Source organism: Toxorhynchites rutilus, chromosome 2 (genome assembly GCF_029784135.1).
Source record: "Toxorhynchites rutilus septentrionalis strain SRP chromosome 2, ASM2978413v1, whole genome shotgun sequence".
In the NCBI taxonomy this organism is placed as follows: domain Eukaryota; kingdom Metazoa; phylum Arthropoda; class Insecta; order Diptera; family Culicidae; genus Toxorhynchites; species Toxorhynchites rutilus.
In genome coordinates this window covers 207096266-207118198 of record NC_073745.1, presented here as the reverse complement: position 1 = coordinate 207118198, position 21933 = coordinate 207096266, and the positions used below count along the sequence as shown (strand labels likewise).

Sequence of the window (21933 nt, the reverse complement as noted above, 5' to 3'; positions counted from 1 at the left end):
AAGTGAGAAAATACATTGTGAGAGGAATTGATCATTTTTACGAGTCGGGCATTGCTTACAGAACAAAACGGCAACCGATTTGCCTTCCTTAATCAGCTTGTCCAGCATTTCATCGGTAACATCTTCGATTTCATCCTTTTCCAACTGTGACAGCAACCACTGTAGAATCTCTTCTTCGTCGCTGAGGTCATCGTCATAAACGTTAGGAATTTCCTTCTCGAAGTACACAATGGCTGGGATCTAAAATGAGAAGTCCATTATTAGTAATTGCGGTTTTGAATAGCGGGAGGGCGCGTAAGTGCTAGCGAAAATTTTCTGTGTTCATGAGTGTGTCGGTCGCCTGGTGAAGGAAACATAAAATTATAAATAAACCCTAGACGTAACAAGTGATGTGATGAAACTCATGCCAATTATAACAGACATGGGAGCAGTCGAATGCTTCAAATCGACATGATATATAGCCGATGATGAGCCACTTCGTCAGATACTTACATCATCGATGCCGTATTCCTTGGAAACCTTGGGATCATCGATTCTGACGAACTGGATGCCGTGCTTTGCGCAGTCGTCGTCAATATTTTCTAGCTCGTGCAACACACTCTCTGACTCTTCATCTCCTTCGTCATCTGTAGAATTTGGACATCGGATTATTTGATGAAAAATTCAAAATTTGAAGCTATGGTGCATTTCACTTACAGAACAACACAACCAGATTATCGATGTTGGAGATCAATGTCTTCAAAGTTTTGGCGTTCACCTCCTCGATCACATCATCCTCATCGCCTGTCGCTTTGTTCTCGACGAGCCATTCCAGCACATCCTCCTCTCTTTGAAGTTCATCTGCGGGGAAACCGGAAGCATACTCAACTGAATCAATTTGAAATTCGAAGTGTGCTGCTTTACTTACGCTCATAAACGATGGGGGTCTGGTGGCGGTAATACACCAGTTTTGGCAGTGGTCCCAGATTATATTCTTCGGCAAGGTCTTCATCGTGGATCTTCACGAAACCGATATCCAGTTCATCGGCTTCGTCATCGATGTTCTCCAGCTCCTGGAGGGCCTTAATGCATTTCTTGCACTCGGGCTTATCTAGGAGAGGGGATTCAAGGTTGTATTATAGAAACCACTAAAGTCTATTTGAGAATTTTTTGGTGACACTTTGTCACGTTTTTTTTTGATGAAGCAATCGAAGCGGGTGGTATTAAATCAGGTGCATAATCAACAAGAACTTGGTGTCAGGTTTCTAACAGGGAATACGGGATCAAGCGGATTAAAACGCAAACCACATCAGTTTCAAAAAAACGATATTCGTGTACCAACGTTCGGCTGCAGGTGCATTCACGTCGGGTGCATACATGCACCCACATTCACAGGAGGTACGAAGAAAGATGAACATGAATGCAGTCGATCAAGATGCTTCAGTGTGTGCGCGATTGTGAATTGTCCTAAAAATAGCTGTTCAATGTGATGTAATCGGGTGTTTGGCTATTAAGTGATTTTGTTCTTACAAGTGCACGTTAGTATTGAGGAGAGTATGACAGGCCTCTTTCAGTTGGGATACGTGGTAAAAATTTCTAACAGGTTGTTTTTCCCCCAAGAAACGTGAAATTGAGCGCCGATATATTTTCAGATAGTGGAAGTTGTTTGTCAGTCTTTTTTTTAGATTTCCCTACATAATTTTCGTTTCGGTGCAGACGGCTGAGCTATGTCAACAATTCCCTGGGTCAGCGCGGGATAGCATACATGTGTCAACGGTAATCTCATAAATATACCCCGAACTCATGGGAGTATTCATATTCTTGTATTGTTGCGTGGATGCTGTGAGTGTGAACTAGTACAGCAGATGAAGAAAAAAATCCGTCCGAGAGGCATACTTTGCCTGCTCGAAGCAAGAAACAAAAAGTACCGCCTACCGTAGAGTGTAAAAATAGACATTTACCTAATAAAATAAACTGACTTTCTCTCGAACATTTTCCTCGGATTTTCCTCGCTTGTTTGATTATTTGGTTTCTGGTTTCATTTTTCGTTTAGTCCGTAAATTCGGTAACGGTAAGAATTAGACTTTATTACTGCGCCTTTCTGAAACAACAAACAGTCGTATTTGATTGTTTTGCTTTTCTAATTTGCAACTATCTTTAATTTCGACATTTTTTGCAGTGAGAGTTTATCATTTTGATAGCTTCTGTACTTAATTTCAACATCCTGTGGCATCCCTCCAGAGAGTTGGCACAATCCCCGTTTTTGATTTGTAGTGATTCACGAATTTGTACTTTTTGTTACAAACTCCAAGAATCATCGTTTTTTTCAGGTCCGGAAGCTGCTTTGCTACTTGCGTGAGGGAACGTGGAACTTTTCCAGTAGTTTAGATCGCTATTGGGATAAAACAAATGCCCTGTAAATGTCACATTTCTTTCAGTACTTCTGCCAAATCGCGATACATGATTATCTTGGCAGCAAATGAAGATTGAAGATTATGGTCTAACGATATTACGATGTCTCTTATTAATACTTCTTCTTTCTTCTTATAGTGAACCATAATATCAAGTCGATCAGCTGATAAGCGACATACTTAATTTTTTTTTTTATCTGTATTATAGTGACTTTCAACTCATTTGGCTGGTTCGTCACTTTTTACTTCCATTTTTTGGAAGAATGTCGGGAGTGAGAGTTGAACTCGTGACCTTTAGCGTGAGAGGCATGGATGTTACCACTACGCCAGATCGCCTCCACACACACAGACATACTTAATGATTTTGCGATCCCAGTACATCTTGCAGCAGCCTGTTTCCAAAATCGAATCTAGAACATGCTTATAGTAGGGAATCGGTTGACTTGTCCAGTTCCATTTTCCTGTATGTTGATGACGAATATTCTCGGCAATCGAGTTATGACGAGTCGAATATGATTATTTGTCTGGCGCCCAACAGCCTCTTATGACAGCCTAAATGCAACACTTTCTTTCGTGTATAGCCTTTTATTGCATGGGTAAAAGCTGATAAAATTTTGAGTGGAACTAGTTTAGAGTGTAATGTTTACATGTGCAAAATTTCGTCATAATCTGTCAAGTGGCTTTCGAGATGACTTCTTCCTAGCAAGAAGTGCTTCGAGTGCGCTGTCGTGGAAAATCCAGGCCAATCCCACAGGTGGGTCGCGAAACAGTTGGGAATCGACCATTCGACCGTATCCTGTGTGGTAAAGTCGTTCAAGGAGATTCAGACGGCTAAGCAGCGAGTTGGTAGCGGAAGAAAAGCGAAAACTAAATTCGTCCGTCTGGATCGTCTAGCAGACAATGAAGCAGAAAAAAAAATCTACTAACACTGAATGTGAAAAAGTGCAACTCTATAACATTTAGCAGAAAAAAAACATGTACCAAATATTGTAATATGTCTTGGAAATCAAAATGTAGAAAAATGTGAAATAGTTAGAGATCTAGGCGTCGTCCTGGACTGTAAACTCACATTCATAGAACACTACAACTCTGTAATAAATAAGGCGAATAGTGTGTTAAGTTTTGTCAAACGCTTCTCACATAACTTCCAGGACCCATACACAATAAAGCTTTTATATATTACATATGTAAGGCCTATTCTGGAATACTGTAACATCGTTTGGAACCCGTATATGGTCGTACATGAAGAACGCATTGAGTCAGTCCAGAAACAGTTTCTTCTATTTGCACTTCGTAAACTCAACTGGACCTCATTTCCACTTCCTTCATATGAAGCACGTTGCATGCTCATAAACATCCAAACACTAAAAGAACGCCATGAATTTGCAATGCTTTCTTTTGTTAATGACCTAATTTCGCAACGAGTACAGTCAGCTGAATTACTAGAAAAACTAAATTTCTATGTACCTGGGCGTCAACTAAGAACGCGAAATTTGTTTCTAACCAAAACATCCAGAACAAATTATGCAAATAACGCCCCTATCAATCGCATGATGCGTATATACAATCAGCACTGCGAAATAATTGACACAACAATGAATAAAAAACAGCTAAAAAGAAACATGTACCGCAAAAATAATATTTAACCTAAGAAAACATTGTAACATTAGTGTATAAGTGTGTAGTCTACATTTGTTTGACGAAATGAATAAATAAATTAATGAGAACGAATTCATGTCTTCAAGTTAAGAAAGGTGCCTAACGGAACTGATAAACAGAATACGGTGGTCAAATCTCGCGCCAAAAGCTGAACCGCGAGTGGTTGGGGTAGTCGAAATGCATCGTGATAGACGATGAGACACAAATTAAAGCTGACGCCAAGTGGATTACTGGCCTGGAGTTTTCTTCGGCAAGTTCTGCCTGAAGGCTCCGGAAGAAGAAGGTCGACAAATTTGCCAAGAAGTACATGGTGTGACAGGTGATCTGTGGGTGTGGTGAATTCAGCAAACCGTACATGATGACCGGTACCATCAACGGGCAAATATATAAAGAAGAATGCCTCCAGAAGCACACCTTTCTTCCTGTCTCACTAAGGTGACACTCTGTTTTGACCGGATCTGGCCTCGTGTCATTACGCGAAACCGGAGTAACACGAAGCCAACGATGTTGTATTTGTGCCGAAGGAGGCAAATCCATCAAGCTCGCCATAACTCTACCCAATAGAAAAATTTTGAGCGATTATGAAGGGCAAGCTCCGGAAAACCGGGAAGGTCTTCAAAAACGACAAGTATTTGAAGAAAAAGTGGATGAAAGTGTGTAAGAAAGTTGGCGCAAGTGTTGCACAGGATTTGATGGGTAACGCTATGTCCAAGGTTCGGGCATTTAGCCTGGAAGAGGAGTTATTTATTCAACAGTTTATCAACAGGTTAACAGGTTAACAGGATTGAATCTTTCAGATTTTCTTGATAGAAGGATTTTTTTTTCAAATTTGTTCAGCAGCAAACATTGATTTTATTCTCATCAGAAACCACCTGACTAATTTCACAAACATTGAATCTCGTCAATGTTGTTAAATTAGTGGTCGTAAATGAAGGATAAGCAGTCTGTAATGTAGAACTGGGAAAATTTCGTTTAGAAAATCGATTCGTCAAGATCGATCTCTTAATAAAGACCGCCCAATCCTACATTGAACCTTAATGATATGAGTTACTTAACCAATCGTCTTAACCTCATTACATTCGAGATTGCCTGAGATGACTTTTTATATTGTTTCGTGATATGTGCAAATCGATGTTTTCAAAATGGCGATTGAATGTCAGAGCCATGCTAACAACAGGCTCATTGTGATCCTTATTAGTGCGAGCAGTTGGAAGGCAGAGAAATTCGTGAATACGCAGATTTCTGATCCTTCTGACGTTGAAATTAATACAACTTAGTAATCCAGAGCAGTCGATATTGCCTTGGATGAGATGGTAAACAAAAAGAACTCTAGCTGTGTCACGCCGTTCGCACAATCGATCCAATCCCAGGAGATTACGACAATCTTCATATCTAGGAGAGTTATGAGGGTCATTCCAATGAAGCCGACATAGTGCATATCGAACAAATTTACGCTGGTCAGGCTCCACTCTTTGTATGCTGTTCTGACGATCGAAGCGTACTCCAAAATTTAGCGAACAAGCACGCAGTGTAAGACTTTGAAGCATTGTATTAGGCTGTCAAAAAAGTCCTGCGGTATTTTTTTTGAATTTTCATTTGTTCATAAAATTAGTTACAATCATCTGTTTTAAGTCAAATATGCGCCGTTTTGTTCGATGACTTGTTCCCAACGAGATGCCGACTTCATAATACCCCTGTTATAGAAGCTTGCTTCCTTATTGGCAAAAAACTCCGATAGCCAATTTTCACAGGCCTCTTTTGTGGCTAACTTCTGACTACCTAGCTCGTTCGCCATGGACAAAAACAGGTGGTAGTCACTTGGTGCAAGGTCCGGACTATACGGCGGATGCAAAAGAACCTCCCATCCGAGCTCCCGGAGCTTCTGGCGCGTCACCAAAGAAGTGTGTGGCCTGGCGTTGTCCTGATGGAAGACAATGCGGCCTCTGTTTATCAAAGATGGCCTCTTCTTCATGAGTGCTACTTTCAAGCGGTCCAGTTGTTAGCAGTACAGGTCCGAATTGAGCGTTTGGCCATTTGGAAGCAGCTCATAATAGATTATTCCTTGACAATCCCCCCAAACACACAGCAGAACCTTCCTGGCCGTTAATGAGGGCTTGGCCACCGTCTGAGCCGCTTCAGCGGGCTTCGACCACGACCGTTTGCGCTTCACGTTGTCGTAAGTGACCCACTTTTCATCGCAGTCACCATCCGCTTCAGAAACGGGTCGATTACGGTCAAAGATGTTTTTTTGCGTCAACGTGTGTGGCACCCATACATCGAGCTTCTTTGTGAATCCAAGCTTCTTCAAATGGTTAATAACAGTTTGATGACTTATCTCCAGCTCTTGGCCGATGCTACGGCTGCTACTATGCCGGTCTTTCTCGGCTAATTCAGCGATTTTGTCGCAATTTTCGACGACAGGCCTTCCGGAGCGTGGCGCATCTTCGACGACCTCTACACCAGAACGAAAACGTTGAAACCATCGTTGTGCGGTGGAAATGGAAACTGTATCGGGTCCATAAACTGCACAAATTTTATTGGCAGCTTGAGATGCATTTTTGCCTTTGTCATAGTAGTACTGTAAAATATGTCGTATTTTCTCTTTATTTTGCTCCATATTTGCGACACTATAACTCACGAACGACTTAACCAAACAAAACACTATCATGGACTATATTATAACGCGCAAATACTTTTCCAACAAGCTATAGTATGACTCGATACAATGAATACAACTAGAACTACGCGCTTACAACGACACCTCGCGGAAATACCGCAGGACTTTTTTGACAGCCTAATATGTCGTTGAAGTGTTTAGTGGTGCGAAAAATGAATCCAAGAGCCTTGGAAGCCTTTGAGACTGCGTATGCAATATGTTCGCTAAAAGTGATATTTAAATCCAAAAGGATACCTAGGTTTTTTTTATACATGTGACTCTATTGAGCACTGATCCGAAAAGCTTATAATCGAAGGTTATCGTTGTGTGTTTGCGAGAAAAGGTGATAACAGAGCATTTTGACATAGCTAATATGTATTTATTTATTCCCTGAGAATTTCAAAAATGAAATGAATTGTTGGTGGTCATTTTTGACTGTTTCTTTTTTTCGAAATGTCTTCTGAACAACCAGATGTGATAAATTCGATGCGCTTTGACACTTCTTCCTTCTTCAATACGTGGTAATCTGATGGAATATAGTGACTGTTACTCTCATTGCTCTTTCAATCGCTTCAAATATGTTTTTGTCCACTTCAACACTCCAACACTGTTGCGACGTGGAGGAAGACTACAACAGATTGGAAGCGGAAGCTATTGGAATCAGACTACTAGTTAACGCATCAAAAACAAAATACATGAGTGCAAGAAGGTTTAAGGAGAAGCACTGAGCCTTCTCTCGAGGGTCATCGTAGACGGCAACAAGATTAAGGGGGTGAGGGGGTTGTAGGGTCGTACCTCTCGGCGAACGACGAACCTTTCAATGTGACATCTATGCAACCAATGGTAGTTTGAGAGAGGAAGGCAATGACGTGACAGATTGGAAGTGAGTGCACTACAGTGAAAAAAGTGAATAAATATAATCGGTGTGAATATACAAACAGTGGTGACCACCAACAAGGAAGTTCAGAGACGCATTCAATTAAGAAATCGGGCATTCCATTCACTTCAAAGGGAACGCTGAGAATCGAATCCTGCTGCCGGAAGTTGACGCTGTATAAAACATAGAATGGCCCTGTTGCTTTTTATGAACTCGAGACGATCACATGGCCACATTTCACATTTCATACAAAGGTAGAGCTTAAGTTGCAAATGATTCCTCTTTCATTAGTGTCTTTGATGATTGATTTTTTGAGCGCTTATTGTTCTTTTCCCTTGGCTTTATTATATAGTGAATGAAGATCAACCAATTGGTTTTGTTGTGCAAAATAGGCAATAGGTAAATATTGCGGTTGACTTAGGGCGCTCAATTTTTTGTAGCATTATAAACAAATCAAATTAGACCTAAACCCTGAAACAGTAATTGGTAATGATGCAGTAAACGTTTAATCAAATGCAGTGTTAATAAAATGGACGTTTTAGAATGTGAGATGGAAATACGAAGGACTAAATTTAAGATACGACACGCAACCCTTAAAAGCTTTAAATTGCTTGTTGAACATAAAGCGTAGTACAATGAACAATAAACAATGGGCAGAAACAGAAAACGGAAACAGAAAAATCAATAAAAAAACAGAATAAGCCGAAAGTATTCTAGGACTTTTTACTATCGATAAATTGTTGCATCATTGACATCTCCAATTTCGAATGGCTTGTTGTCATGAATTACCTGTAACAATCTCATGAAACAATTGCACACTCATTATCATTAAAATTGCCATAGTTGGGAGAAAGCTAGAATCAGAAGCACAAAACACAATAATTGAGATGAATTTGCGGACATACAAGGTTCGTTTGATTGTTTTTTTTTTCGTTTGGACAAGGACTGGGATGAACGCAATGCCAAATTGGAGACTAGTGCAAAACATGTTCACTTACTGTTGTTCCCAGGTGGACAGTTTTCGTGATTTGTGCCTACGAGAGTGATTTTGAAACATTTGCAAACATTATCGAAAATCATTTGTGTATAACACACGGTGTTTTGTGTGGAAAAGCATATATTGTGGTGGGTTAGAAAAAAAAGAAAAAGAAGAAATTATAATGAAATAATAAGAGAAAACAGAAGAAAATGATAGATCTAGACCGTATTATTTGTACAAATTAATCACAAGTCAGTGAAAGGTGAAAACTTGTTGTTAACTACTACCCTTGATGGAGAGAAACAATGTTGTACGATAAAAATCTACTATACATAAAAAAGTGATAGAGCGTGAAATATTCGTTCCAGACTTTCGAAATGCTAAGTTAGCTCCGAAACATAGGTATTGGCCCGTGATGGGCGTCCAACTTACAGAAAAGAACGGCTACGTAGTCGGACTCCTCGATAATTTTGGACAGGATTTTGGAGTTGACCTCTTCGATTCGGTCGGGCAGATCCATCGCTTCGAGAGAGGTCAAAAAGTCCAGCACGCCAGCTTCGTCCATCAGGTCACCTTCGTAGATGATGGGTTCTTTTTCTCTGTGAAGGATGGAGTGGAATATTTATTTGTAACAATAATTGAGAGGCTCAAAATGAAAGGGGTGTAAGTGGCATCATCGATTTCTCTACATCGACTTTCTCTTTTGGTCATAACTAAGCTGTAAACACATACCCAGCTGTATTTGACAATGTGGAAGATAGGTCATAGCCTCATCTATAGGATTGTATTTTTATTTATTTACTATGATTCTACATCCCATTGAGATTAGATCTGATTCACTACTCTTCTCCAATAAACCCGATCCATGGCTGCAGTTCTCCAACTCCCGGCTGCACCGACTCTTGCCAAGTCCTGCTCCACCTGGTCCAATTACCTCGCTCGCTGGGCTCCTCTCCTTCTTGTTCCTACCGGATTCGATGCGAAGACCACCTTTGCAGGGCTGTCCGGCAATCTTGCAACATGCCCTGCCCATCGCACTCGTCCAGCCTTGGCGACTTTCTGGATGCTGGGTTTTCCGTAGAGTTGCGCCAGTTCATGATTCATTCTCCTTCTCCATACTCCGTTTTCCTGTACACCACCCTATATTGTTCTGAGCATTTGGCGTTCGAAAACTCCGAGCGCTTGTGAGTCCTCTTCAAGCATCGTCCATGCTTCGTGCCTATAGAGAACAACCGGTCGAATTAGGGATTTGTACATGGTACACTTGGTACGGGGTCGGAGCTTGTTGGACCTCAAGGATTTGCGGAGCCCATAGTAGGCACGACTTCCATTGACAATGCGTCTTCGAATTTCACGGCTGTTGTTGTTGTTGTCAGTTGTTATCAACGAGCCAAGGTAGACAAATTCCTCCACCACCTCGAGATCGTCGCCGTCGATCACAACACTACTACTAAGAAAAACTCTGTTGCGATCAGTCCCTCCAGCTAGCATGTATTTAGTCTTAGACGCATTGATCCCAAGCCCAATCAGCCCTGCTTCGTGTTTCAGTCTGATATACAAGTCGGCTACCGTCGCATGTGTTCTTCCGATTATGTTCACGTCGTCGGCGAAGCAGATAAACTTACTAGACTTGTTGAAAATCGTGCCCCGCATGTTGAAGCCCGCTCTACGCATAACACCTTCCAGCGCCACTTTGAAGAGCAGACAGGAGAGTTCATCGCCTTGTCGGAGTCCCCTGTGAGTCTCAAATGATTCCGACAGCTCACCTGAGATCCGCACACCGTTTATCGTTGCCTGAATCAGTCTTGTCAGCTTTCGGGGAAAGCCGTGTTCGTCCATGATCCTCCATAGCTGTCTTCGGTCGATTGTATCATATGCGGCCTTGAAGTCGACGAAGATGTGGGATGTAGGGACCTGACACTCGCGGCACTTTTGGAGGATCTGCCGCAGTGTAAAAATCTGGTCCGTCGTCGAGCAACTGGACATGAATCCGGCCTGATAACTTCTCTATAGGATTCTATAGCAAACTCAAATTGGAAGGTTTTTGCAGTTATTAACTAAAGAAAAAGCTGATGAAGAGAAATCGATCAAATCACTTACACCCCTTTTCTTCTGAGCCCCTCAATTATTATAAGTTTTAAAGGAAAATTGTTTTTTTGTATTGTTCGTGGTTAGCTTCTTACCTGAAGTAGGTGAGGGCGGGGAATTTCGTGATGCCATATTGTTTTGCTAGTCGTTTATCGTTTACTTTGACAAAGTCGACACCGAAAGAATCGGTGTCATCGTCGATGTGCTCGAGTTCGGCTAATACTGTGTCGCATGTCGTACAGCTACGGGCATCTGAGTGTGATCGAGAATTAGGTTGATTTGATTTTGAATATATTGTTGGCGAAGTATATTTAAGGCATTTACACTGCACAACCGTAGAGAGCTGAACTGTCATTGAAATATGATCTATTAGTTTCTATGGCTTATACTATCCTACTACTATCACCGCATTTATGACAGTTGATTCTAACTAGGAAAAAAAATCTTTTTAGATCAACCCATTAAATCATGCATGTTTTATGTTCCTAAATATATTTTTCTACTCGCCACAACGTTTGTAATTGAAGACTCATATACTGACAGAACAGACAACAAGTTTTCTGCACGGTGAATGACGTGGTATGGTCCGAGTGCCAGTATTCCTAAAGGAGAATGGCATGATTATAGTTTGTCATTAGATAAAATTTTCTGTCATGTCCTTTTCTGTTATTGACTTGGTAATAAATAGGGTTCAAAAAGTCAGGTGACTTTTGGAATAAGGTGAGTGGCGTTGTTACCTCACGTAACCAGTGGTGGGGATTGGTGGATTATTTCTTTCTTATTATTATTGTATACAAATATTTACTTTTTTCACATTAGTTTTCATAAACCACATACGATATTGTGTTTTCGTACCACATACGATATTGTGCAACTAGCTCGATGCTAATGCTAAGGAAAACGTGTTGGAGTTTTCTTCTGTTTCTTCTTCTTCTCAAATGGCACTAACGTTCCGGGAGGAACTTCACCGTTTCAACGTAGTATTACTTTTTTATCTCATTTGTTTATTTTAGGCTCGTTAGCATTTTAGCTGTAACAGAGCCGAATATTAATCGAGTACATGTCACATGTTTATCATATCTATATATCTATAAATAGCACATTGCACAGTTACAATTTTTCGGCGTAAGAGTGTTCCTTCTATACCATTGCAACATTTTTATAAGTACTTAGTTGGATTTATATGCCAAATAACACATCTTGAATGCATTCTGAGTGAAAAGCTCTAGAATACGCGTGACCACAATGCAAGACGAAGGAATTTTCTTTGACGAAACATTCCTCCGACCAGAACGGGAATCGAACCCGAACCCCCACCGTGATATTTTTGACATTAACCACTCGGCCACGGAAGCACTTGAATTTTTTTATAGGGGGTCAAAGATAACGTAGTAACGACAGTCTAAGAGGCATATTGTACAAAGCATACAATATGCCCTTATCCGGTGTATGCATTTAGGAACGTGGTAATAGTTACCCTTACCAGACGACAGAATTGTGCTCCCGTGGCCGAGTGGTTAGCGTCATAACTAACATGCCGGGTGTTCGGGTTCGATTCCCGTTCTGGTCGGGGGAATTTTTCGTCAAAGAAATTTCCTCCGACTTGCACTGTGATCACGCGTATTCTAGAGCATGCCACTCAGAATGCATTCAAGGCGTGTTATTTGGCATAGAAATCTCAACTAAGTACTAATAAAAATGACGCAAGTAATACTAGACGGCGAAGTTCCTCTAGGAACGTTAGTGCCATTGAAGAAGAAGAAGAAGACGACAGAATCGATGAAACGGAGATGTTACTGGAAGATAAATCCCTATTATTCCCAAAATTTCAACGTGAGCCTGGTTTAGACAGTTTAATGTTGATATAAATTTTATAAGAATGCTTTCTAATATGTTCTTTAATCGTTTCGCGCTCAATGCGCATCGTTATCGTGCAAAGGAAAAGGGAAAAGGGGGGAATTTGGACCACCTAAGCAAATCGTCAATATTAGGCTGTCAAAAAAGTCCTGCGGTATTTCCGCGAGGTGTCGTTGTAAGCGCGTAGTTCTAGTTGTATTCATTGTATCTATAGCTTGTTGGTATTTTTGCGCGCCATAATATAGTTCTTGACAGTGTTTTGTTTGGTTAAGTCGTTCGTGAGTTATAGTGTCGCAAATATGGAGCAAAATAAAGGGAAAATCCGACATTTTTACAGTACTACTATGACAAAGGCAAAAATGCATCTCAAGCTGCCAATAAAATTTGTGCAGTTTATGGACCCGATACAGTTTCCATTTCCACTGCACAACGATGGTTTCAACGTTTTCGTTCTGGTGTAGAGGTCGTCGAAGATGCGCCACGCTCCGGAAGGCCTGTCGTCGAAAATTACGACAAAATCGCTGAATTAGCCGAGAAAGCCCGGCATAGTAGCAGCCGTAGCATCGGCCAAGAGCTGGGGATAAGTCATCAAACCGTTATTAACCATTTGAAGAAGCTTGGATTCACAAAGAAGCTCGATGTATGGGTGCCACACACGTTGACGCAAAAAAACATCTTTGACAGTATCGACGCATGTGAATCGCTGCTGAATCGCAACAAAATCGACCCGTTTCTGAAGCGGGTGGTGACTGGCGATGAAAAGTGGGTTACTTACGACAACGTGAAGCGCAAACGGTCGTGGTCGGAGCCCGCTGAAGCTCAGAGGAGCGGTTTAAAGTTCAGACGGTGGCCAAGCCTTTATTAACGGCCAGGAAGGTTCTGCTGTGTTTTTGGTGGGATTGTCAAGGAATAATCTATTATGAGCTGCTTCCCTATGGCCAAACGCTCAATTCGGACCTGTAATGCCAACAACTGGACCGCTTGAAGGTAGCACTCATGAAGAAGAGGCCATCTTTGATAAACAGAGGCCGCATTCTCTTCCATCAGGACAACGCCAGTCCACACACTTCTTTGGTGACGCGCCAGAAGCTCCGGGAGCTCCGGACCTTGCACCAAGTGACTACCACCTGTTTTTGTCCATGGCGAACAAGCTAGGTAGTCAGAAGTAAGCCACAAAATAGGCCTGTGAAAATTGGCTATCCGAGTTTTTTTGCCAATAAGGAAGCGAGCTTCTATAACAGGGTTATTATGAAGTTGGTATCTCGTTGGGAACAAGTCATCGAACAAAACGGTGCATATTTGACTTAAAACAGATGATTGTAACTTATTTTATGAACAAATGAAAATTCAAAAAAAGTACCGCAGGACTTTTTTGACAGCCTAATATTTCAAGGGATAGCAGTGTTAAAAATGGAAAATATAATCTGACTACCCTTCTCTTAGCCTCTATCGAGCTAAATAATCATATAGTTTGTACTCTCTGAGACTTAAAAATCAGGATCTGCTACTTTAGCCGAACATGAATCATTCGCTTTGCGTAGTCCGTAAGCGTATATGATGGTTTTGCTTGCGTCTTGGTGTATCTTCTTCTTCTTGAATGGCGTAAACGTTCCCTGTGGAACTTTGGCCGTCTCAACATATACATTAATTAGCGTCATTTATTAATACTTAGTTGAGATTTCTTAAGCCGAATAACACGCCTTGAATGTATTCCGAGGGGCAAACTCTAGAATACGCGTGACCACAGTGCAAGTCGAGGGAAATTTCTTTGACGAAAAATCCCCCGGTCAGAACGGGAATCGAACCCGAACATCCGGCATGATAATGTGAGACGCTAACCACTTGGCCACGGGTGCACATCAATGCTGGTGTATCATGGAGTTCGAACCGTTGCTGAGTTGTTTCGTTCTATTTTGTGTCATGATTTGTAGCCCGTAACAACAAAAGAATGCCGCAGGGGGAAATGATTTCTGTATGATCATATTTGAACGGACGAAAGCGATTTTTTCAGTGAATGAATCAATTGGCAAACACTGCGTAAGCGTTGTATATTTTAAAGCGGTACGCTTAGTGATCGTTACAATATTTTTTTAACAGCGGTTTGAAGCGATGTAGTGGAACCTACGTTCATACCGAACTTGGTGTTGTTGAAGTATCAAAACAAACCCTAAACTGTCAGACGATGATGTCGCATTGATGTACGGTGCTGCTCGTAGTATCAGCTTTCAAGAAAAAATATTAAAAAATATAGCGCCCTTGGTCCCGAGACTTTGTGAACTATGAAAAACAAATACAATCAAGAATTACGCAAATCAAGTTGTACTTTTTTGCAAGTGTAGTATTTTTTCGAGAAAGACCAGGTAATTGGCTTTGATTTCATATGACGATCATTTGAATCGGTCGAGTAGTTCAAAAGTTATGCCTTTTTGGAAAAAGTCGTTTTCGGAAAAAATGGGAAAAAACTTATTTGTCGGGCCACCCCAAAATTTAAATGGAATATTGAAATATTTCAACTACGAATAACACAGAACATATTATTTGGAAAAAACCTAAGTGACAGATTCAGGGCGTCGATTGGAAACTCTGTATCTAAAGCTGTAGATCGCTGAATCTCCCGGATGCAGTACTGCATCAATTTGAATCCGTTTCAGTATCATTGCTCTGCTGGAGCTTTGTCGAAAAGACGAGAAAGTACGGAAGATGTGCGGTGCGACCGAGCCTAGAATTACTTTAACGGCGGTACAACAAACAAACTGGATACTGGCTTAGTGGCGTTGGGCAATATGGGAAGTCATGCAAGCGACAGCTATCAGCTATCGGATGTGAATATTGGGGATAGAACATCGGTTCATTACCTTTTCCAACGTGCACTGTCTACACGAAGGACACCAAACATGATACTTGATATCATGATAACCATGGCGATGAGTTCACGATCGTTTGTCCGTAACGATCGTGAACTCATAACTCAGTGCCTTCAATTGACAATCTTTTTGGGTTATTCCAAGCTACCACGTCCACGCAACAATCATCATGTGATGGTAATCCCAGTCTCTCACTTTACATACGGTTTAATGAATCGGTAATTGGTGTTATTTATAACACAACAATGGAAGCCTCATATAAACAGTCCCAACTGTGAACATTCGAACAATAGGAATATCGATACGTCGAAAAAGGCGACATTGTGTAATTTACAACATGTGTATCGATAAAATAGTAATACTCTTATGCCTAAATGGCTACTGTGTAATATACTACAAAATTCTCGTCAGATAAATGCAAACGAATAAATTCGGCTCTGTTACAACTAAATTGTTAAATGAGCCTAATAAAACAAAAGAAGGGATAAAAGTAGACGCATACATTTGTGACTGTAAGGTTCACACGAAAATGCATTGCGTCAAACACGCAGTGATTTGAAAAAAGTGAAAGAAGGTGAAGGTGATAAGTACTTCCGACTCAGGTTGAGATTTTGAAACCACATTTTGAGGCTATCCTATAGGATCGGTTAGAGCCACCAGCAATATTCACCTGGTTGGACCTGATGAAATTTGAAGTCTTTACAAATTAAGCATCATTCTTAAATTGAGCCAAATTTACCCAAGATCAAGGAAGATATTTTACACTTACTTTACATATCAAAGAGATACTCGCTAGGAATAAAATTTACCTCTAAACTAATTACAAAATCGTTTTGGGCATCATGCAAAATGAAGCTGATAACTTTGATGAATGTGTTTTTTCTTTGTGCGACTTCGTAGATATCGTGAAAAAGATGAAGTGCACGCAAACATGTCCTGCGAAAGGCCATCGAAATTCACTTTTTGCGTTAATGTGTGATCTTCTTAATTCAGTAACGAACAGGGTAAACTATTCCATACTAGTTGAACATCACGTACATGGAAAAAATTAAACTGTCTGGAAGGTCGAAAAACAATGAACTTTCGTGATTTTTTCCAAATGTTAGGAATAAAGTGAAGTATATGGGTATGTTGGTTGTGGTTTGAGGTATATTTGAATTTGTATTTTCCATTTTTTGAGTGCACGAATAATGATTATTACGCTGTTGACAGCTGGATGCGTAGATGCTGTCTGAAAATTGGTACCTAGCTGGTGGTATCGGTTCTGAAGAAACTGGATGTCGCAGAACGAATCCCAACGAATTTTGAAACTTTAGGACAATACCTAAAGCGTTACATAGGGGTTTTTGAAAATTCAAAAAAATGCCAAAATGTCGGCCATTTTTGTAAAAAATGTATTATTTTTCATGAAAAATCGCGGTTTAAAATTTCATGTAACGCTCTAGATGATTGATTTTAACATGCTGATAAAAAATTTCAGCCGAATCGGTCGAGTAGATCCTGAGATATCGATACCACCTGTTCAAAAAGCATGGTTTTGAGAAGAACGTTTAAAAATTCGTACAGCAATATATATCCCTTGAGGCGACTCCATACCTTTGGCTGTTACTTTCCAACGGAATCAAATATCGAAAAATTCTTTTGGGACAACATTTCTGAGGGCATAAGCTTCCCAAAAATGCAAAAAATAAAAATCCGATTTTTTCCATTTTTCAGACCGGGGTCCTCCCTTAAACTACCAAAATTGTAAAAAAATGAGCAGAAAAGAAAAGGTTTCCCGGCTACTTTTGGTCAAAAATTCGTTCACAATGATCGATCGATGAGCTAGTGCATTACCGTGGTGCAAAAGTGTTATCCTTCCACAAATCTGGCCGTTTACGACGAAATTTCTCTCTCAACCGCCTCATAATATCAAGGTAACACTCTTTATTGACCGTTTGGCAATTCGGAAGGAATTTCGAATGGACAACACCACGAATATCGAAGAAAACAATTAACATTACCTTCACTTTTGATCGACTTTGACGTGTTTTTTTTGCTTTCGCCTCGTTTTCGACGGTCCATGCTGATGATTCTTGACTCGTTTGCATGTCAGTACGAGTACCCTGGCATTAGGGGAAGTGGGGTTATAGTGGTCACCCTATGGAATATGCCCATTTCCAGCGTTCATATACCGATTCAATTCCCGTTTCTCAAACCATATTGTAGTTCAACTCATTGTTCTTCAAGATAGCAAACGGCTTCTACTATAAAAATTCAAAATAGTACACTTTTCATCATCACAAAAAAAAGGTGAAAAATCGAAAAATTTTTTGCTTGAAGATAAATAAAGTGGTCACCTAGAGGGGGCAAAGTGGACACTCGCACATATCAAGCTAAATGGGACAGATTTATGCTTTTTTTCGTCCCAATTTGTTCAAATCATATTCGATATAGTAGGTACATGCATGAAATAAGTTTGGCCTATTCACCTAGAGTCTCAATTTAAATTTTCTCATGCATACAAAAAAGTAATAAGAAACACATAACGTTCCGCATGATGAGACTTGGTTTAGTGAGAGTCGCATATTTATCCAGGGTCAAAGCCACAAAAGAATCTTCTTAAAGAACAGAATGTGATGCGGTATATCAACTTTAGTAAACAGAACGAAGAACGAACAGAAGTTGTTATTCACCTATTGCCCCCAAACATCAAAGTAACTTCTAATCGCTGAGGTTAAACAAAATCTCTGTTCACCTCTCCCAGAATATGTTAACAGTCGTGCAAACTGATGATTTGTCCAATATATCAGTTTGAATAAACTAAATTTCACGAGAAATTCCTTAGATACCATGCGCACTGAACTACGGCCGAATACCTATCGAGGGAGCAATTTCTGTTTTAATTTATATTTTGATATCCGACAGCTCTACTGATGTACAGGGTGACTCAAAAGTCATTAAATTCTTCAAACATAAGGTGACTATGAGTATGGCATTTATAGTCAATAGTTATACTACCAAACAAGCAGGTGATCACTTTGCCCCCCCCCTATTTCGTCGATAACGGCCAGATTTGTGGAAGGATAACACTTGGATTTTGCACTACGATAATGCACCAGCTCATCGATCGATCATTGTGAACGAATTTTTGACCAAAAATAGCTCGAATGTGAACCGTACTCTCCAGATATGGCCCAGTGTGATTTTTTTCTATTACCGAAACTCAAATTACCGCTGGGATGTGGGACCCGTTTTTTTTGAGTACAGCAATAACAAGTTTTTCGATGAATAGATTGTTTGTTGTACACTTTTCCTTGTTTCAGGTGGAACCTATTTTGAGGACGATAATATAAATTTAGATGATAAATAAAGCATTTTCTTCAAAACCACAAATTCCCGGTATATATATGACAGTATGAAATTAAACCTTAAACTGGAATTCCGCTGTGGTAACTTCTAGACATTGTTGTGAATCGAAGCCTGTCTCGTCAAGGGATGCATTGTAAATAAATAAATAAACTTCTAGACAACATGTAGTCTATGGCACTTAAGCACGGTACATACGACCTGTCGACCAGAGAAATACGGTACGGATACGGACGTTGGATGAACGTGGGATCAGAATTTGATCATTTAAGCATGTTTTCAGCTTGATTGCGATGAAATTTTTGAAGAAAAATCGCCGAGCAAAAGAGTTAACTTGTTCTTAATGACGCTGTAAACAAACTAAATGGCAGATCGCGCTCAAAATTGACATTACATCACTGACAGCAGTACCAACTTAAATCAAATTAAAAAATATTCAACGGGAAGAATTAAAATAAAAAGTTCCCGGTATATATTTAACAGAATGTACATTCGATACCGAGAATCGTTGAAAATAGCTAAGTGTCGAAGAGATATCGAGTGGCGTCGAAAATACGAAAAAAAATAATAATAAAAATGTTGATAAAATGTTTTTAATAACAAATACAACAAAGTGTTTCCATGTTGTATTCCATTCTACACAACGGCATTTGTCAGGTGTGTTTCGGTTTTTTTTTTAGGTACATGAAGATTGATAGTGGTATAAATAGTTCAAGGTCGATTGATTTGAAGCAAAGGAGGATTACTCTATCGTACTTGTACAGTGGCTGTTCAGAATGATTACCAGAAACGTGTTAGTCACGAGTGTGTCTCCTTCACCAAACACGTCAAATCACAGCGCTATTTTGTGGTGCACCGAATGTACATGTTTGGGTACCTCTGACCTGATTCCTGGTGGTTGCATGTTGAAATGCGTATCTGCATCTTGCATTGCTCGCATCACGAACGTCGTCGTGTCACTCTCTGTGTTGGTACTCGGATTTTGTGTGTGAGCTATGATTTAGCCAACGAGTTTGGGGGGAAATTTTTAAAATAACTCTACGATGTGTTATTGAAAGCAAGGCAACGGTCAGCCGGGAACCCTTGATCGTTTCATCTCTGACTTTGGCTGGCGTTATTTTTAAAACGACACGAACTACATTCCAACAACGTTATTGTTTTTTGCTTGCGGATTATGGGTGAGTGTTGGTAGTTTTTCAGGTAGAATCTAGCCGATTTCAGCAGCCGTTAATTACACGCAGTGAGTGTCTCCTTACACTGACAGCTAGTAACGTATACCGATTTTCTTCTTTTGCATGTCTGTTTCAACATAATTATTCTGCTTCAGTTTTAGACCGTGTTCTGTAAAGTCTGTTCTTTGGTACATTTGAGACAATATTTGAGTCATATTTGGCACGGTTCTCTAGACTATTATTCAATCTAACCCCTCAGAGGGAAACATATCGTTGACGTTTGTATTACTCATGTTTCCCCGGAATAGGTGTGTACATAGGCGTTGGTGAGGTGGTTTCCATTAATTTTCATCTGCTAAAAATATCTTCGGATAATCTCTATCGTACGTCTATCGCGCTACTAAATTGAAGTAGAACGCTGGCCTTGCTCATGTTAACATCGATGGGTTATTAATCCTCTCATCGCATCTGGAACTTCAAATATAAATAACCAAACCAAACAATCGTGACGAATTTAGTTAGCGCATCTGCATATGAACCTGACTAGTTCGTGGTGGGTCTAGATCGAATATTATTACATCAACGGAATCGGGTGGATCATCTGTAGTAATAGAGTATACATTTATGCTTACACAGCCAGAGGGAATCGATACTAAAAATGGAAAGTCGTATGACTCAAAAATAAAACCGCATGTTTTAAGTGATCATTACTACCCACATGCTTTATGCTTCAGTTTTGCTTTGGAAGCATTTTTTGTAACCGTTGGTCATTGCTACATAAAATAGAGCGAACCGTGTCGACACGACGGGTTTTAGGTCTGATATTCTCCCCTCATAGATTATTTTTAAACACTACAGAAAGGGACCGAAATCCTCAAGTGTCTCTACAATGCATATTGCTCGTTTCGAAGTTGATTTGACAGTTGTACGTTTGTTTGATTCGTGGTTTCGTGATATGATTTAGCGCCGTAGACGTGAGGAGATTAATTACGTTCGATTCATATTTTCGGTGAGTTTTTATCTATTCCACTTTGACTACTAGTGTGAACTACAATTGCAAGCAGTATTGTTGGGACACATTTTTTATGCTAAAAAAGCTACAGCTGAGACTTATCTTTGTTTGTGAAATGTATTGTATCGTCTACAATTAAAGAATTCGTCCAAATCATGGAAGCCATCCAATCAGGGGCCTTTCACGGGAGGTCTTTAAACTAGAATTGATTGATTTGAAGCATGTATTGATTGAGATATGACCAGTAGAGGCCGGTAATGAGCTTTTGAGATAGTTTTACCTGGTTTCTGCAGTTCATAAGATACAACGTCGGGTTGTTTCCACCAAATACTCGTATATGAAATGCGAACCATGGATGTGGTCACGGTAAGTCCACGATTTTTCTTCACTTTGGATTGTCGTAACGGATCAAAATTCATCTCCACACCCAAACTGGCGTTGGTTGAAGGCATTTCATCTTTGGCAGTAAAGATCCCATTTCGTGTGCATCTGGGTGAAATGCGCAAATAATGAGCTGTTTTAAAAGCATAAAAAAAGGTTTGTATATATGCGAGCAGACATCTCTTTCTGTTTTTATTTCTCATTTCATTTGGGATTGAGCAAAAAAAAATCATACGACGTCAATGGGGATCGAGAACCAAGGCCGGCTGGAATGCAAAACTATTTCACACGATCACGCTATCCATATAGCTGCCAGCGTTGTTATATAGAAGCGTAATAATATTAAAGAATATGAAGTTGGAAAGTGTTTTCTAAGAGGATAAAGAAGAACATGAACGACAATATATCTTTCTTTGTCTGGACCGTGCATTTGGCAAACTATACGAAAAGCTTTTATATGCTTTCATTTAAATGTGTCTCCTGTTTCGCTCGCTCATATTGGCTCTAGCATATATATTAGGCTGTCAAAAAAGTCCTGCGGTATTTTTTTTGAATTTTCATTTGTTCATAAAATTAATCATCTGTTTTAAGTCAAATATGCGCCGTTTTGTTCGATGACTTGTTCCCAACGAGATGCCAACTTCATAATA

The 21933-nt window shown here is 40.0% G+C and overlaps 1 protein-coding gene across 13 annotated transcripts in view; it reads right to left on the bottom strand.

Annotated features, from left to right (window-relative positions):
- LOC129765014 (uncharacterized) overlaps window positions 1-21933 on the bottom strand; it is a 62492-nt gene that overhangs the window by 24171 nt on the left and 16388 nt on the right. For 11 of the 13 annotated variants that reach the window (XM_055764771.1, XM_055764773.1, XM_055764774.1 and 8 more), the window contains exons 2-8: window positions 10745-10901; window positions 8994-9160; window positions 8581-8616; window positions 908-1090; window positions 697-840; window positions 493-626; window positions 60-240 (exon numbers count right to left, since the gene is read on the bottom strand). In XM_055764771.1, coding sequence (XP_055620746.1) covers window positions 60-240; window positions 493-626; window positions 697-840; window positions 908-1090; window positions 8581-8616; window positions 8994-9160; window positions 10745-10901 — 1002 coding nt within the window. The remainder of the gene's footprint in view (window positions 1-59; window positions 241-492; window positions 627-696; window positions 841-907; window positions 1091-8580; window positions 8617-8993; window positions 9161-10744; window positions 10902-21933) is intronic. The other 2 variants (XM_055764772.1, XM_055764780.1) reach the window with 1 other exon arrangement.